Source organism: Rhopalosiphum padi, chromosome 1 (genome assembly GCF_020882245.1).
Source record: "Rhopalosiphum padi isolate XX-2018 chromosome 1, ASM2088224v1, whole genome shotgun sequence".
NCBI lineage: Eukaryota > Metazoa > Arthropoda > Insecta > Hemiptera > Aphididae > Rhopalosiphum > Rhopalosiphum padi.
Genome location: NC_083597.1, coordinates 26,127,988 through 26,146,558, shown reverse-complemented (window position 1 = coordinate 26,146,558; position 18,571 = coordinate 26,127,988). Strand labels below are relative to the sequence as shown.

At 24.8% G+C, this 18,571-nt stretch overlaps 3 protein-coding genes across 6 annotated transcripts in view; 2 read left to right on the top strand and 1 right to left on the bottom strand.

Annotated features, from left to right (window-relative positions):
• Positions 1-734: 734 nt before the first annotated feature.
• The window catches only part of LOC132917984 (transcription termination factor 3, mitochondrial), a 235,294-nt gene continuing 217,457 nt past the window's right edge, over positions 735-18,571 (bottom strand). The window contains exons 1-3 of one of the 3 annotated variants that reach the window (XM_060979012.1): positions 3,529-3,684; positions 3,067-3,184; positions 735-1,924 (exon numbers count right to left, since the gene is read on the bottom strand). In XM_060979012.1, coding sequence (XP_060834995.1) covers positions 783-1,805 — 1,023 coding nt within the window. In that variant the 5' untranslated portion in view covers positions 1,806-1,924; positions 3,067-3,184; positions 3,529-3,684 and the 3' untranslated portion in view covers positions 735-782. Of the gene's footprint in view, positions 1,925-3,066; positions 3,185-3,528; positions 3,685-18,571 lie in introns of those variants that run through there. The other 2 variants (XM_060979011.1, XM_060979013.1) reach the window with 2 other exon arrangements.
• LOC132917879 (N-glycosylase/DNA lyase) lies at positions 7,831-9,919 on the top strand. Its single transcript, XM_060978853.1, has 5 exons — positions 7,831-8,202; positions 8,377-8,676; positions 8,733-9,006; positions 9,292-9,486; positions 9,698-9,919. The coding sequence occupies exons 1-5, from the start codon at positions 8,132-8,134 to the stop codon at positions 9,794-9,796; spliced, it is 939 nt and encodes a 312-aa protein (XP_060834836.1). The 5' UTR covers positions 7,831-8,131; the 3' UTR covers positions 9,797-9,919.
• On the top strand, positions 11,218-16,760 carry LOC132932174 (protein ROP-like). 2 transcript variants are annotated; one of them, XM_060998417.1, is made up of 10 exons: positions 11,218-11,400; positions 11,492-11,641; positions 11,719-11,874; positions 12,561-12,664; positions 12,786-13,150; positions 13,222-13,323; positions 13,396-13,858; positions 13,935-14,122; positions 14,430-14,584; positions 14,667-16,760. In XM_060998417.1, the coding sequence occupies exons 1-10, from the start codon at positions 11,373-11,375 to the stop codon at positions 14,726-14,728; spliced, it is 1,773 nt and encodes a 590-aa protein (XP_060854400.1). In that variant the 5' UTR covers positions 11,218-11,372; the 3' UTR covers positions 14,729-16,760. The 2 variants fall into 2 exon arrangements, with proteins under 2 accessions (XP_060854400.1, XP_060854399.1); XM_060998416.1 differs by lacking the exon at positions 12,561-12,664 and adding an exon at positions 12,049-12,152.

The following is an 18,571-nucleotide window of genomic DNA, read 5'->3' as shown; positions in this document are numbered from 1 at the left end:
GCCCAAACCATAGTTCCGCGGTTCTGTCTATAATAATAGTAATAGCCAATAGATACATTTTGGTACCTATTTTACTTATTGTTTTATATATTCGACACTTAATACAATTGTTTACATATAATACCTATATAAACAGTTTTAGCATAGGTAAGTAAGTTATCTAACAAAATTGTTTGATTTCACAAGAATAGTGAATATATTAATTAGCTGATTTTATTTTTTTGAGTTTTGACAGACTTGGTTTTATTTCTTTTTATTAAATGTATTAATATAAACTATAAAAGTTAAATCAATCATTTTAAAATCTGAATAATTAACTATACAGTAAAGCCAAATATAAAACTGATGGCAAAAAATTGTAAATAATAACAACTAAGGTATTTAAATTTGTTTAACCTTGGTTTATATATAATATATTCTAATAAAAAAATATGGCACCTTTTCTATTATTCAGCTTTTATTGTATGAAGATTAACTTATATTATTTGCCCTTGAAATTAAATATGGTTGTATTTAACATTTTAAAAATAGTAAATTATATTATATAGGTATTTAATATATATATATATATTAGATATTTTTATACAGTTTATATAATTTACTATCAATAATTAACTAACATATAATATATCTACTCACACTTATGTATATACACTTATATTTAAATTTATAATCATAATTGTATAGGTATTAATAAATAGGTATACAAATTAAAAACACATTTAGAGAGAGAATTTCAAGAAATAAACAGTTTTTTATTAATTATAAATTAACTATTAACATTACTGAACAGTCTTCAGATAGCTATTAAACATTTCAACACTAGTCTTAGCAATATTTATACAAAATTCTGAATCGTCTCCTGAAACTAATTTTAAGAGTGGTACATAATTGGGTTTTGTTGGGTCATATTGGGCTCGGTTTAAATATTTTAAATACTCATGTCTCTGTTTGATTCTAAACAAACGACTGGTCATCACTTGAGGTTCAAGGACAATGCGGTCGTGATTTATATCCATAGTATGATGAATGTAGTTGAATCGTTCTAATAAATGGTTTTTAGACATTGTAAATAATCTAGGATGGATTTGTAATAGTCTTTTTCTTTCACTTTTATTAAAACCCATTTCTTCAATCATTGAAAACATTATTAAATTTACTGATTTTTTTGGCCAAGTAATAAGTTTTGGTAATTTAGTAACTATACTACGGATATTGTCACCAGAAAGATAGAAGTTTGTTTGAAAAAATCCAAGACTGGTATCAATATCAATTGTATTTTGAGATAACCATTTTGGGTGTTTTCGAATAATGGTAGTTATCATTTCTTTATTGAATTTTTTATGTTCTAAATAATTAATTCGGGTTATTAAATCATCCATATGCTCAGAAAATATCATAGGATTTTTTGTGAAAAATTTTCCTAATTCTTCAATTGGTACTCCGCAATCATGAATAAATCTTATGTATGGTTTCATATCACGTTCAAAATCTAATTTTAATATCATTTCCATTAAATTGGGATTATTATCAAATTTGTAAATTTCTACACCAAGTTTAACCAACTGTTGTAATGAATAGGACTCATTAATATATGCAGCCAAATTAAATGTAGGGAGTAATGCTGGACTAATAGTAGAAAAATTAGTGACATTGGGTTCCAATGGAGAAGTATTATAGTCCTTGGGCCATTGAATCGAATTAGACTTAATTGTTTCTAAAGTATTATCAGAGCTACAAAAGCATCTGAAGAACTGTTTTTGTTTATTGATTTTAAAAGATAGTACTCGTTTAAATAAAATCATGATAATATAATCTATAAATAAAACTTGAATATTTAAGTACTTATAAACTTTATTTTCAATAATAATTAAAAGCTTGTTCAAGTCTTGAAGTAAGATAAGTTGATATTTCAACAATCAATCTGTAAAAAAAAAATATATTTATTTTATTCTATTATTTCATAGTATTTATTTTAAGATAAACAAAATATTTAACAATTTTTTTAGAAACATTATACCTATTATTAAAATTATTTTAATGAATACTACCTAATATTTTAAGTTTAAACATATAAAGGTAAATTTATTGATATTGATACACTGTAGAAGTGTAGAGTATATGTGTGTAAAAACTAAAAAGAGTCATCTTTGTACTGCAACAATATCTAGGGACACGGAAAAAAAACCAAAATGATAATATAATCAACATTTGAATGGGCAGCTTTAATTTTAATCTTAACAATAGCTATGGTCACTTCTACTTGCCATGGTTCAGCTAGATGCTTATGAGGTGTTGTAATCAAAGGTTCAGTTTTAAAAATTTAAGTTCTCTAAATAGCATTTTATATACTTAGTGATAAATATATTATATTATATTTTTACAGAGTGATCATATCATTTGTATAAATTTTTCACAATAACTATTTTCTTTTTCCATTTTTAATCACCAAAATAAAACTAAAACATTGAATGGTGACCATCACGATGTTGCTGGCCGTTGTCGCACGCCTACATAACATTTATTAGATAAAAATATTGTTATTAAGATTCATATTGCAAAATAAACTTTAATATTTTATATTTTTACAATTTACTTTTAAATAATTCTGTAACAAATAACAATAATTCGCTAGTCTCTACGTCATATTGCATAGAATGTATATCACTATCTCATGCTTGATTATATAATCATTTTGGTTTTTTTTTCCGTGTTTTTTTTGAGGGGATTCAATATCTAGTACCTATCTATTAGAGTAATCTATTGATAAAAGAGCAGAAAATGTATATCTGTAGTTAGGGTAAAGACATGTTTAATACTAGAAGTAGTAATATTCTCTTAATAGATGGAATATATTTAAATGTTATTAAAAACATAAATAAGGTAAATTTAAAAAATAACCTGAAAGTATTCTTTTCAACCAGACATATCATATTATGAAAAATATGTGGTTCTTTATCAATATTTGTGTCTTTAATATAAGAAAAAGAATGAATTGGAAGTTAAGGATTTTGAAGATAATAACAATTATTAATTCTTAATATTCTTAAAATCTAAAAAACTTACTTACTTTTATTACTCTTGATTTCATTACTTATAGAAGTGTTAAATGCAGCTTATCCATTGGTACTTCAAGGTAATCAAATAAAAATATGAGAAAACAATAACTTGAATAATTAAGGAGCTGAAAAATATAAATTATCCATCATGAGTATAATTATGCAAATGTTTTAAATATGGACAGTAGGATATCCAATACGATATGGGGTTGGGTGGTAGTATTGTGGTTAACAGTTTCCACCCGTTCCTTGTTTTTTTTGGCGAAAAAATAGTAGGATATCCAAATAATTTTTATTCATTCATATATTTATTTAAGTTTAACTATTTTATAATCTTTAGTGAATTAAATATTTTAAATTTTAACTAGTATAACATCAGTTATAAATAAATACTATGTATAATTTATTAATAAATAATATTACATATTTATTTTTGTAAGAATTTATTAAAAAATACTTATCAATTTACCTGTTTTCAATAAAAAATGTCAGGAATTATGATCACAAGATATTATATTATATATTTAAAGCATAATTCAATAAAAAAGAAATGAAATATTATGAAACTATCCAATAATATTCAAATATTTTAAAGTTTGAAAGTTAATATTTAAATTCTGTAGTTTTATAATGATAATTTTTAATTTTTATCATTTTAAGCACGGCTTTAGATACTATCACAAGAAAAAAGGTTTATATCACTATCGTGGAAGAAAAATATTACATTCTTTCGACTTGGAATAATCAACACATTTGGTCGCCCAATGTAATATACTTATTATTTAAATTTTTATTTTTTATTTTTCGTTTAATATTATATTAATATATTATGGTATAAGATTAATATATAATATATTTGTAATTTGTATATTATTCATCATTGCTAGATAAATTTATTAAATTTAATATGAAAAATACTTATAGCTAGACATTCAATTACCAATTTACCATATTTCGTCTTTATTAAGAGGCTGTCGTAACAAATTGAAACGATACCACTAACGGCACTAACGGTACACTATTTCATCAATTTTATATTGAGTTTCTGTTGGATTAGAAAAATACTGAATAATAATTTAATAATCATATCTGTTTAACACAACCTATTACTCTAATCGACATCTATCTGCATATAGCTAAATATTTTTACAATATTTTATGTAATTATTTATATGTTATATCAGTAGCGCAACCAGGATTTTTTCAAGGGGGTGGTTCACCAGTAGGGTATACAGTAGTTCCCTAATAAATTTCCAAATTTGTTAGTGTACAATGGACAAAAGTTATGGATCAACTTGAACCATTCTAGGGGGGTGTCCAGAGTTCAGACACCCAAAACCCCAAAACATCACCTTTGGGTGAGCCACTTATCTATATATGATAAATATAGGGAACGGATTTAAATGCAAATTGCATTTTTTCCTGAATGTCCGAAAACATTACTTTCCAAGCACAGTTAATTTCATGTACCAAGGAATTAAAAAATGTAACTTTTATTTTGCATTTTTAACTATTTAAACTTTTTTTCTTTTTAGAGCATTTTTAGTGCATTTTTTTATGTTTTTAAGTCATTTTACCATTCAATACGTTTCTTAAATGTAAATACGTTAATTATAGGAATATATTAAATAATACAATTAAGCTAGCCAGGAACCTTTACTATCAAAATCTTATAAATCTTGCAGGCTCAGATTCTAAAAAAATATGGAATTTAATTAAAGATGTATCATACACTAATAAACCAAAGAAATCGAGTGTTAGCAATCTAAGAAATAACGATGATAAAAAAAATAACTGGAAAGTAAAACATAGCACACGAGTTTAATAGTTTCTTCTCTAAAGTCGGCAGCGTAATTTCTAATAATATTAAGATTAGCAATTTCCAACCTATAAGTTTTGATACACTAAACAAAAACTGTTATATTTCTGAAACTATATTTTTAAAACCAATTGAAACACTTGAAGTCCTTAACCTATTAAATAATACTAAAAATTTAAATTCCTTTTCTAAAAACTCAATATCTATCTAATTATATTCTTAAAAGAACGGCTAATTCTATAGCTGTATACCTTTATCTATAATATTTAATTGCTTTATTTCTAATGAGAAATCCCCTAAGTCATTTAAAAAATCTATAGTTATACATATTTACAAAAATGGCGATAAAAGTAAATGTTCGAATTACAGGCCTATATCCCTCACTTTAACTCTGTCTAAATTATTTGAAAAGTGCCTTAAAAGTAGGTTATTAGACTTTTTAGATAAACATAATTTTTTTCACGATAATCAATTTGGTTTCCGAAGTAATATTTCGATTAATGATGCACTATTCAAATCCACTCAATATATATATATATATGAAAATCTAGATAAAAAGCAACATGTTCTTGGAATTTTTTTAGATATTAAGAAAGCTTTTGATTCAGTTGATCATACAATTCTTCTCGAAAAACTTTATTACTGTGGAATAAGAAGTGCTGCTTATAATTTATTTCAGTCATACCTAAATGGTCGAGTACAAACTACAAAATGTTAAAATTGATGATTATTATAGTAACGTAGAAAAAATTGATTACTCAGTACCACAAGGTACCGTATTAGGAGTTAGGACCAATATTATTCATAATATACATCAATGGATTTCTTAATTAAGATACTCCTAGAAACATTATTTGTTTTATTGATGATACCGTCATATTATTAAAAAGTCCATGTATAAATAATTTATATAAAATGACTGAGAAAAGTTTTCGTATTGTTAATAACTGGCTAGATAATAATTCACTACAGATTAATAGCGAAAAAACTAAATACATTCACTTTGGTATTCAAAAATCTATACATTTAAATAATTATAAAATCATTGCTCATACTAATAAGTTGTATCAACAATAATACTAAAAATAATGTATGCAAATGTAGTGAATTAAAAAGAGTAAACTATGTTAAATATCTTGGAATATTTATTGATGATAAGTTAAAATGGATATTCATATAAACTATATAAATAATTCACTTAGAAAATTTGTCTATGTATATAAATCTCTTAAATCCGTTTTGAACTTCAAATTAAAAAAAATTAACTTACTATGCATTAATACAATCAATTCTTTCTTATGGAATTTCTTTTTGGGGAGAAACATATCACACTCACTTTACGAATCTTGAAGTCACTTTGAACTCACTTCTTAAATTTATTTTCAATAAACCTACATTATTTCCTACAGTTAATTTATATAAAGAGCTACAGATATTACATTTTAAAATCACTGTATACAAAGAACATTTGCTTACTATTTTATGATATGAAAAAATGTATCGATTATGTCGTCGTCCCTAAAATGAACACAGTATTCGGGCAACAAAACCCTAGATATAAGTTCATTCAATTTTGTACTATTTAAAATTCTAATATTCATAACTTTAAGAGTTTCAAAATGTATAAAAAATATATAAACAATGCTATGTTTCAATAATCTATGCTTTAATGTATACATTAGTTTATATTTATTTTCATTGTTAATAGTTAAATTCGTGTTTATGTTTATCACTTTTATTAAATAATTTAAATTGCATTTAATCTTCTAATTATATCAGTATATTATAATCCACAGAATAGGCTCAACTTAACATTTTATTTACTTATGATTATATACATATCATATAGGCTATAGCCTATATAACGCAACTATTAATTGTTCTATTATCTTTTTCTTTTTTTATCGTCTTCCTTGTGCATTCTCTATTTATTTTTTCTATTTTTTGCTTTATTAATTGTCAATAACGATCATAATCAATAATATCTAAATCGATGTCACAACTCTCTCCTTTCAACACAAGCTCAGCTTTTGAAAAGAGAACCAATGTATTTAAATGTAATTTTTTGTTTTGTTACTCATAAATTGTTTTTAATTGATAATTTGGCGACAATAAATATTATTATTATTTTTATATGACTGGATAAAATTATTCGATAAAAATTAAGCGGCACAATCATACAATGCTACTATGAAACATAAGGTAAAAGTATAACGAATGTATCTTGTATCTATCTAAAAAGTAGATATTAGGAGAACTAGAAGATGATACAAATAATTAATAACTAAGAATAAAAATGTATATAATTAAATACATTTTTTTAAGGTATTTAAATCCGTAAATTATAATATACTATATATAAAATTAAATATTAATAGATCTATAAATTAGGTTAATGCAATGATTATAAATAATTAATGGTTAATGTTATTTTTTTTTGTCTTACTAGCACGATCTAAGTCTAAAGATATATATTTTATCGTGCTTACTAGTTTACCACGTTAAGAAATATAGACTTAGTTATAGAAATAATCAAAATCAGGTAGATACAGCAGATTACCACGTTAATGCACGCGAGACTCATAATGTAAAATCTAATTACCATACTGACATTTGTGTCTTAACATTAATTTAATTAAATAAAACACAGAATAATTTATCAAATATGTTTGCAATTATATATTTAATTGGTATTATATTGCATTTAATTTTGCAATTGTAACTAATAAGCAGTAATAAGAATAACTATATCACTATATGTCTATATCTGTTTAAACCAAAAATAAAAATATAATAATTAAATTCAGCGGTTAGTGATAATGACGTGATTTATAATTTATTCCAGGTTGAACGGATATAGTATTTTTCCTCCATGACACTGATATACTGATAAATTAATACCCGCGTAAAATCTTTTATCATTTTTATATTATTATTTACCAATTTACCATAAATATTTTATTTTTGATATCTGTCCAGTTGACTGTCAATTTGTCATGCATTTAAGCCTTGAGGCATTTTAAGAATTCAAAATAATTATAATTTTAGCATGATTTGAATTAATATTTATTATTTAGTAATATTTGAATACTGAGTGGTGATTACAATAGTGCATGACAATTGACAAGTTAATTAATTAAATTAGTTTTAATTACTTCAAAAAATTTGAATACCTTTGAAAGCTTTATTGTGGTTTTATTAGTTATTTATATTCACATATATATTTACCCATATTGGTCATTATTAAAAAAGAATGAAAACAATTTTGTGTTCAAGAGACAAAGTGAATTTAAAATGTGTTTTACTTGGTGGACAAAGTTTCAGGTAATTGTTGGTGTTTTTACTATTTAATTTAGATAAATACTTCACTCAATTTCAGTATAAGTGTTAAATATACCATTAATTTATAATATGCAACTATAAAAATGTTAATGTCATCATTGTTTAATAAATACAAGTTGTTTATATTTTATTGAATTGTTTTTTTATAATTTTAAGGTGGAAAGAAACCAATCCGGATGAATACTCGGGAGTATTTGCTAATGGTTTTTGGGTATTAAAACAAAATGATAATCACATTGCTTATAAACGAGTTCCCGCTACAAACTTGGATGAAAAAATATTGAGTAATTATCTAAGACTGGGTGAACCTTTAGAAACATACTATAAAGAATGGAGTTTATGTGATCCAATTTTTAAAAAATCAGCAGAACGGTTTAAAGGAATTAGAATGTTAAAACAAGAACCAGTTGAAAACATATTATCATTTATATGTTCATCAAATAATAATATATCAAGGTAAATTAAATTCCATACATTTGTTGTCTTTATTAATTAAAAAAATACCATTACAGGATTTCATCTATGGTTGAAAAAATGTGTACTTTATATGGTAAAAAAATAGATGGAACAACTTATTATGCTTTTCCTAATATTGAACAATTAATTGGCCCACAAGTTGAAGAAGATTTGAAGGTTGCTAAATTTGGGTACAGAGCAAAATTCATACGGCAAACTGCTGAAAAAATGTTTGAATTAGGTAGTAATACATGGATTGATAAGCTAAGAAATATGAATTATGATAGTGCTAAAAAAGAATTGATGCTATTGCCTGGAGTTGGTCCAAAGGTAAAAACTTGTCATATGCTTTATAATTGATGATGAAAAGGCTAAGCAATATAACTCACACACTGATAAAACTGATATTTAAACTGTTCACAATTAAAATTTAATAAATAAACATTTTGTAATTAAGAATCATAAGATTCATAACCTTACCGTAAGCCATATAAAATTACCAAACTTTTAGTCCTCTTGAAAAAATTTCACTTTATTCTTATATCACTTGGTTTTTTCACCATATTATTATTTATTATTTATTATATTCATTTTAATAATACATTAAATTTATAGGTAGCAGACTGTATTTGTTTAATGTCACTTGATCACTTAGAAGCTGTTCCAGTAGATACGCATGTGTTCCAAATTGCTTGTGAAAATTATTTACCTCATTTGAAAAAATACAAAACAGTTACTCAGCCAGTTTATAATGAAATAGGAGATTGTTTTAGGAAGATATTTAAAAAGAATGCTGGTTGGGCACATACAGTAAGAATTTTTTTTATATATGTATTTATAGCTCCTGTAACTTAATATTTCTTGATCACTACTCTATAATAGACTGGATATCATTTTTTTTGTGTTTAAAATTTGTTTTTGGTATTATAAATAATATTCTTATACAATAATGGCAATGAAATTGTAAAATCATATAACATTTTCTGTTTTGTTATATACAATAAAATACTTTAATTTTTAGGTATTATTCTTGGACGATTTGAAAAATTTTAAAAAAGTTGAAAAACATAATGATAAATCTGATGGTAAACCTACTGCAAAGAAGAGAAAAAGGTGTTAATTTATTGTCTATACTACTGTAATTATGTTTGTAGTACACAACCTAACCTAACCTTTATTATTCACACTCTGTTGATTTATATATATTTTTAAATTTATTGAATAAATAAAATTAATAAATATACTTTTCTTGTACAAATTGCTCCTTAAACCAATATGGACTTATGCCTTATGGTATCCAATTATGGGGAGCCGCCAAACGTAAAATCCATGAAATCCAAACATTCCAGTCCAAATGCTTCCGTCAAATAATCAAAGTCCCATACTTCGTCTCAAATGATAACCTTCACCAAGATCTCTTAATTCAACCTGTTTAAAATATTGCCAAAATCTTCTACAAGCGCTTTCATTTGAATCTACTAAACCACCGTATTCCCCTGATGTCAGGGTTATCTGTTCCCACCTATTAAATAATTAGTCCACTTTATATTCATATCAGGAAGACCATTCAATGGATGACTTCTTCTCCTAAGTCCATTGTCTATAAAATTTTAACTTAATACATTTATTATTTTATGTTATATTTTTTTTTTATGTTAATTACATTACTTGATCTTATTGTAAACACCAAAATTTACAGATTGTTCAATCACAAAAAAAAAAAAGTTATTAAATATATAATATTACAATTAGTATTATTTTTAAATTGAATATGTTTGTTCTTAACCTTTTAATTCACAATGTTGAAAAAAATAATATTAATACATTTTTTAAATTAAATTTAAATTGGCTATAATTTTAAAATAAAACTAATAATATACACGAGTAAGGAATATCTATGAATAAATAATGCTAACAATACTGTTATAATATAATATAATCATTAGTAATAAATTTAAGTTTGTAATTAAATTTATTAAAACATAATTACTTTAATCTGAACAAATATTTCAGTAATTAATCATGAAATACCTAATCTAATGCTACTTTTTATGAGCTTGTAAATAATTGAGTATTCATTATCACACCTAATAAGCGACACTAATATAGTAATATAAAAAGGGTGTTGTAGAATATGCTATAAGGAATTTTCTTCAATAATTTTAAAACCGTTAAATAATTGTGTTAGACTTTTGTCATGCATTATAAACAAATGATAGTTTGTTCTTCAATATCCTTTTAAAAATGATTTTTTAACAAATTATATAATATATAATTATTCATAAATACTATTCATACGTTTCCATTCTTATTTAATTCTTCTTAAATATATTTATTTAAATGAAAACTTAATTTTTAGGATTTTAATAAAACTTAAATAGTTATCTAGTTTTAATATTTTTTTTATGAATTATAATATTTATAATTCAAGTTATAATTATTTCTTCAATATAGAAAACGTATTGTTAGGTAATTTTCTTGTTATTGTGTTGGCTACACTGATATCTGACCAATTTTCCAATTGATTTTCCACCATTTTTCTACTCTTATCTCAGACCAAGTTATTTGAATCCTCTCGTCCCTCTTAATGACGTAATGTTATTAAATTTTCATTGACTTTTGTAGATTATTGTTTTGTTTGCCTTGCGTAAAGGCTGTTTGTTTAGTGTTTACAATTTGATAGACTCGAATCAAACATGGCACTGAAAGCTGTTGTTGGACAAAGTAAGACATTATTTTTAATTATATATTATATTACATATTTGTATATGGTTTTTCTGATACAATATTAATTGAATAATACATTTTTTTACAGAGATCATGAATGAGGTCATTAAACAGAAGGGTGTTAAAAAAGGGGTTGACAAAGGTATAGAATGGCGTGTAATGGTGGTTGACCAATTGGCAATGAGAATGATATCCGCCTGTTGTAAGATGCATGAAATATCGGCTGAAGGAATTACCAGTAAGTGTTAATTTTTCATTTTTATCTATATATATTCAAAACACAAACATGTATACATCTTTGCTATGGTTTTAAAGTTGTTGAAGATTTGCAAAAAAAACGAGAGCCTTTGGCTACATTGGAAGCTGTTTACTTGATTACTCCTAGTGAAAAGTCAGTTGCTGCTCTTATAAGAGATTTCTCCAGTCCAGGAAAATCTATGTACAAAGCTGCTCATGTTTACTTTACTGAGGGTAATATATTTTTAAAGCATTCTGATTTGACCATTTGAATTTTTTATAAAGTTAATTTGTTAATTAAATTGTCAACATTTTATACAACTTATAGTTATTCAAAGAAAATGTTTTAAGATTTTATAATCAACTTTATCCTAATTGTTACATTTTTCTTCACTATTGTAATTATAGCGTGTCCCGATGAGTTATTCAACAAGTTAAGTTTGTCCCCAGCCGCAAAATTCATTAAAACTTTAGTGGAAGTTAACATAGCCTTCATAGCATATGAACAACAGGTAACATTTTATGTAGACTGTTAACTGCTAAATTAATGGTGGAAGTTAATCTTTGGTTATTACTTATAAGCTATACTATATTAACAAAATTATGTGTTGCAACTAGTAAATATTCTTATTCATCTATTTACTTATCAAACCTATTTAATTTTTATTTTTTTATGGAGGTGTTAGCTATCTTAAACTTTTTTATGTTTTTGGTTTTGGTGTTATATTAAATTCAAATTAGGAATATTTTTGGTGATATATATATATGAATATATTGTTGGCTGTGAACTAAAATATGTTGAATGACTTGTGTAAACACGGGTACACTAAAATCTAATCTTTATTTGCCATTAATAAACTATTTATGTTTTGCTTTAACGTACTAATCTGGTATTGTTTTATTGCTTAATTTGACAAAAGTATGTCAAGAAGAACTGTTTAATGAACTGTGCAAATCAATTGCTGCCAAAAAAATTAAAACACTCAGAGAAATTAACATCGCTTTCCTACCTTATGAGCGTCAGGTGTGTGTTTGCTTAACATTTAAGTATTTTTGCTTAGTTCTCTTCTCTTTTGGTGTCACTAAACTTGTATATTATTATTTTTGATTAATAGTTAATAATATTTTTCTGTATAAATTCATAGGTGTTTTCTTTAGATTCTCGTGAAACATTTCAATGTTATTATAATCCATTACTAGTGAGTAGTCGTGTCCCTAATATGGAACGCATAGCAGAACAGATTGCTACTGTTTGTGCTACATTAGGAGAATATCCATCTGTACGATATAGAAGTGACTTTGAACGTAATGCTGAATTAGCACAGATTGTTCAGCAAAAATTAGATGCTTACAAAGCTGATGAACCAACAATGGGAGAAGGTCCTGAAAAAGCTCGTTCACAATTAATTATACTTGACAGGGGATTTGATTGTGTATCTCCTGTCTTACATGAACTCACATTCCAAGCTATGGCTTATGATCTTCTGCCTATAGAAAATGATGTTTATAAGTAAGATAATCCTTAGATTATTATAATAATAAAATCATAATTCATATTTTTAATCCATTTTGTTTTATAAGATATGAAGCCACTGCAGGAGCTGCTCTTAAAGAAGTATTGTTGGATGAAAATGATGAGCTTTGGGTAGAGTTAAGGCATCAACATATTGCTGTTGTATCTACGTAAGTTTAAAAATTTAACTTACTCATTTGATTAGTATTGGTCTTCATTAATTTTGTTTTCTTTTGCTTTAGGAATGTGACAAAGAATTTAAAAAAATTCATAGATTCTAAGCGTATGTCAGCTGTTGGTGAGAGTAAATCTTCTATGCGTGATTTGTCAACAATGATTAAGAAAATGCCCCAATACCAAAAAGAGTTAAGCAAGTATTCGACTCATTTGCATTTGGCTGAAGATTGCATGAAATGCTATCAAGGTAATGTGGACAGACTTTGTAAAGTAGAACAAGACTTGGCCATGGGTACAGATGCTGAAGGCGAGAAGATCAAAGATCATATGAGATGCATTGTGCCTATATTATTGGATCCAAATACATCCAGCAATGATAAGATGAGGATAATTATATTGTATGTTTTGTCTAAAAATGGAATATCTGAAGAAAATCTTAACAAACTGGTACAACATGCTCAATTATCACCAGCTGATAAACAAGCTATTGTAAATTTGAACTTGCTGGGTATAAATACTATTGTGGATGTAAGTATTATTATTTGGTACTTACTAATTTTATGTTATATTTAATTAAAATATGTAATTAAAAATACTACTTTAGGGTAACAGAAAGAAGCAGTATCAAATACCACGTAAGGAGCGTATTACTGAACAGACATACCAAATGTCTCGCTGGACACCCGTGATCAAAGATTTAATGGAAGACTGTATTGAAGACAAATTGGATGCTAAACATTTCCCTTTTCTTGCGGGAAGAGCTGCTTCATCTGGATATCATGCACCAACAAGGTATGTGTTAAATTTTTGTTAAAAGTATAGTACATTTTTTTACAATATATGTCTTATGTTGGCTTTCTTTTAAGTGAAAGTTTAATTCACAATAATTTCAAGAACTAATTTGTAATTAGGTATTTATTTTAGTTTGCAATGGTTTGATCATCTTAATAAGTTAATAATTAATTTTAGATTTTTCAAAAAAGTGTATACTTTTTTGAATTAATAAATTTCATTCTGATTTTGTTTTGTTGTATATTCAAGAAATTAGTTTATAATCTAGCTTATACACTTCTCACACTTAAATATGTTTTATTTTTAGTGCACGATATGGACACTGGCATAAAGATAAAGGTCAACAGTTAATAAAGAACGTGCCCAGAGTAATAGTGTTTGTGATTGGAGGAGTAAGTTTTTCTGAAATCAGATGTGCCTATGAAGTCACTAATAATTTCAAAAACTGGGAGGTTATAATAGGTAAGATTTTGTGTGACTAAAATTTATTGTATGATCTTATAATCACACATTTGTATATTTATTCATGTTTATTTTTTTGAAGGCTCATCTCATGTACTAACTCCAGAAGACTTCCTTAACAACTTGTCTGCCTTAAGTCAATAAATCTGTCCAATTCTTCCGAGCATTATACTGTTATGTTTTTCCAAAGTATTACTTAATGTAGCCTTATAAATCGTGATTTTTTAAATTTAGCCTAGAGTTAAATACTAATAAAAAAAAATCTAGTACTTATGGGTTTGTAAGAACTTATCAGTATTTTCATTGTTTAAAAATCTTTTTTTCCTAACATTTTTAAACTAGCTTTTTAATGCAATTAATTCAGTTTTATTATCACCATAACGTATTATATCTATTTTATAGTATAAGTTATTATTTGTTATTTATTTAAATTAATAATTTAAAATTGTATTTGTTAATAAGTTAGTCATTTGAATAACTTTCATCATTATTGTTATAATTATTATATTTTACTTATTATAGTTTTAAAACAATTAAAAATATACATCATGTATGTTCTAGACGTAATTATTTCTTTTAACGGACATTCCGCATTTATATAAACATTAACTTATTATTATTGAATTTTATCACATTTTTAACCATTATATTATTAATATAGATAATTAGAATAATTTCTGTAATTTGAATTATTCAAAACATTAGATTCATTTCATATTCATTTGATTTAATTTTTTTTTACTAATTTTACTTCCAGCTTTTACTAAAAAAATGTTTATTATTGTCAAAACTATTGTTTTTTTTTAGTACCTACTTATCGAGCTTTTAAATGTGTATACCATATATACATACATAGCCTCAATATTTTAAAGAATTATAGATGTTTATAATGTAACCTTTTATCATTACAATATATTAATATATTATTACAATGGGTTCTCTTATTTATACCACTCATTAATGGAATTTGCATAAATGTTTTAGTAATATCATTCGGATTCAAAATATTTTGTTCTTATTAATGTAAACTATTTATTTTATTATGTTATTTTATTCATTTATCTATCTATTTAATCTATAGTAATTGTTTATTGTTTAGGTAAAACACTTTTTTTTATATATATTAAATTATAATTAAAATCTTAATTAACAGATATTTAAATTCAATGGAAAATTACTTTTATTTTTAATGATTTCAGATCTTGTACTAAGTAAGAATGTAATATTATGTAGAATGTACATAATATGTATATTTCTCAAGTTTTAGATAATATCTTAATATTTTCGAGTTAATCTGTCTTCTATTTTATTTTATTGTCTTTTAGTCAGATTAGAAAAAAGAAGACATTTTTATTGAATTTGTATTAGGTATATAAAATTTAAATGTTTGAAATAATTGATTTTGCTCCTAATTTGTTTACATTCATTAATTTATATAAATCTAAAATCAATAATTTCTTATTTTATTGAACTTTAAAATATATGTATTTAACAGGATTTAACTACTTATTTCCATAACATAAAATTGATTAAAATTTAAAAACATTTGAATAGTAAAATCTATGATAATGTATGTACAATTTATAATTTAATAACAAGACTCAACTTGAATCTGTATTTTAATTTTAGTTTATTTTTATTTAAAATAGTTTCAGATGATTCATAAGTAGTTAAATGTAGGTAATTAATAATATTTTATGTGATATTAAATAGTTTGTTTTTATTGAAATTTAATATAAATTTATTAAAATTATAATAGATAATAATATATTGATAATAAATGTTCTGATGTTAAATTCGTACCATCTATTTTAATTATTAAATATATACTTAATATTTTAGTACCAACTGTCATTTACTATTTTGTATACCAGGGGTCACCAAATGGCTTAGATAAATTTTATCTAGCCTGTAAATTAGAAATTTTTTTAAAAATATTTTTTCTTGTTCACTTCATTTGGATAACATAAACATAACGTTTTGATGGTCTCCTAATACTTTCTGAATTCAAAATCTAACCTAAAGTGGCCTTCAAAAAATATATAGATGATTCCTGGTATATACTTAGATGTGTAATGTTTCAATGATTCCTAGCTAGATAATTATTTGATTTGTTTAATTTTTATGATCCCTAAATTTTATTTTAAAATAAAGATAGAATGATTAAAAAAATGTATGCTGTGTTCAATATGTTAATATTTCAAATCAGACATAATATTGATTTAAATAAATTTACAGTAGAATAATTAAAAATATATAAAATAAAATTGCCAAGGTGTTGGATAAGTGGTTCACATTATAAAAAAGTGTTCAAATAATGTTAAATAACTTGGTCGTTTTTAAAAAGTTTTATTCCATCTTATACTTTTTATTTCTGTTTTTTAGAAAAATTAAAAAAAACCGGGAAGTTGTTTTGCCACATAATGGTATTTATAATCAATGATACTATTGATACTAGATTTCATTTCGAATGTATGGTGTACGACATACCTACGTGTATAGCCGTATAGGCAGTAGTACTTATCATAGGCGTATGCCGTATTCAGTAGTAATTATTAATTACATAGGTACCTACCATATTATAATTTTATAATATATATTATTGTTATTGATTAAATCAATCATGAATACATGAAAATCATTTTTATATATAAATATTTAATATTTAAAAATGCTAATATAAATATTTTTTGAAAATGTGAAGTATTGTCGAAAACCGGTATTGCGTAAATATTTTAATTATTGATAATAATTTTTTTAGTTTTTCTTGATTATATTAATTATAGGTACTTTGATCTTTAAGTATAAAACATTTATTATTGCAATAATAGAATTTAATTTTAATTTCATGTTTAATATTTATGTTTTACATTTAAAAAATTCAACTTTTATATTAGTAATGGTATCGTTTGTAGCTTGTAGATACCTTAACGCAAAATCTGCAGGATGGTAATAAATTTTCTGGTAGGTATTTGAAAAGCAGTAATTATTTTACCGGGACCAAACATTATGCTTACCTGAAACTGGGCTGAAAGAGATGAAAATTCTCAAAATCGACGTTATAAGTTTATCAGAAATAGGCACCTATTCAAAATTGATCACAATGTTAGAAGTTCAAGGTTATAGCCGTCGTAGGTATAGTCTATTGCAACAGTGCAATTTTATACATATACTACACTTTTTTTAAAGTTGTACGTTAGGATTTTATATTATTATAAAAATTAAATTGAAATCTATATTCAATTTAACTAATACTATCTAATAGTTTATTATTTTATTAGTATTTCGATTTTGAATATATAAGCATATAGCTATAGCATACATATATATATATATATATATAAATATATTTCACTCTAACGGACTCCGGATTACCTACTAAAAGTAACCATTTTCAATTTGGCCAACAATACACTATTTTTTAATTTTTAATATAGTATGAGTGTTATTAATTCGTAGTATCTAGGTATTATTATTTGTTATACAAATTAAAAAATGAATTATTATTACTTACCTATATATTATTATAGTAGTCACTACTCACTAGTCTATATCATAGATATATAAATAATGTCTATGGTCTATATGTATAATATGTTACCACTTACCAGGTATCTGTAACTAAATACTATAGAATCTATATTATTTTTTAGTACTGAATAGTTTAAAATGATCATATAACTTACTTAAAAATAATAACATCAATAAAAGGCTACGTGGGGCCCTAGATAAATAGATAATAATCTTAGTATCTTGCCTTTGAATTGTACAATACGAGTAGGTCAATTCACTCCAATATCAAAACTAACAGCACACGATTGAAATTGAAACTGGTGAACGAAAATTTGCTGTCGTACGTAAATAAGACGGAGACATCACAAGCGGGTACTAGCTACGTATATAGACATTTACCTATTGGCTATTTACCATCATATGGGGGGGGGGCTTAACCCCCCCAAGTATTTCAATAGATTCCCCAAAAATCGA

What these genes read in the sequence shown, in the direction of transcription:
- LOC132917879 (XM_060978853.1), top strand. Translation starts at nt 8,132, where the DNA reads ATGAAAACAATTTTGTGTTCAAGAGACAAAGTGAATTTAAAATGTGTT. An exon ending in CTTGGTGGACAAAGTTTCAG is followed by an intron (nt 8,203 to 8,376) that starts GTAATTGTTGGT and finishes TATAATTTTAAG; the next exon opens with GTGGAAAGAAACCAATCCGG. An exon ending in TCAAATAATAATATATCAAG is followed by an intron (nt 8,677 to 8,732) that starts GTAAATTAAATT and finishes ATACCATTACAG; the next exon opens with GATTTCATCTATGGTTGAAA.
- LOC132932174 (XM_060998417.1), top strand. Translation starts at nt 11,373, where the DNA reads ATGGCACTGAAAGCTGTTGTTGGACAAA. An exon ending in ATCGGCTGAAGGAATTACCA is followed by an intron (nt 11,642 to 11,718) that starts GTAAGTGTTAAT and finishes ATGGTTTTAAAG; the next exon opens with TTGTTGAAGATTTGCAAAAA. An exon ending in ATAGAAAATGATGTTTATAA is followed by an intron (nt 13,151 to 13,221) that starts GTAAGATAATCC and finishes TTGTTTTATAAG; the next exon opens with ATATGAAGCCACTGCAGGAG.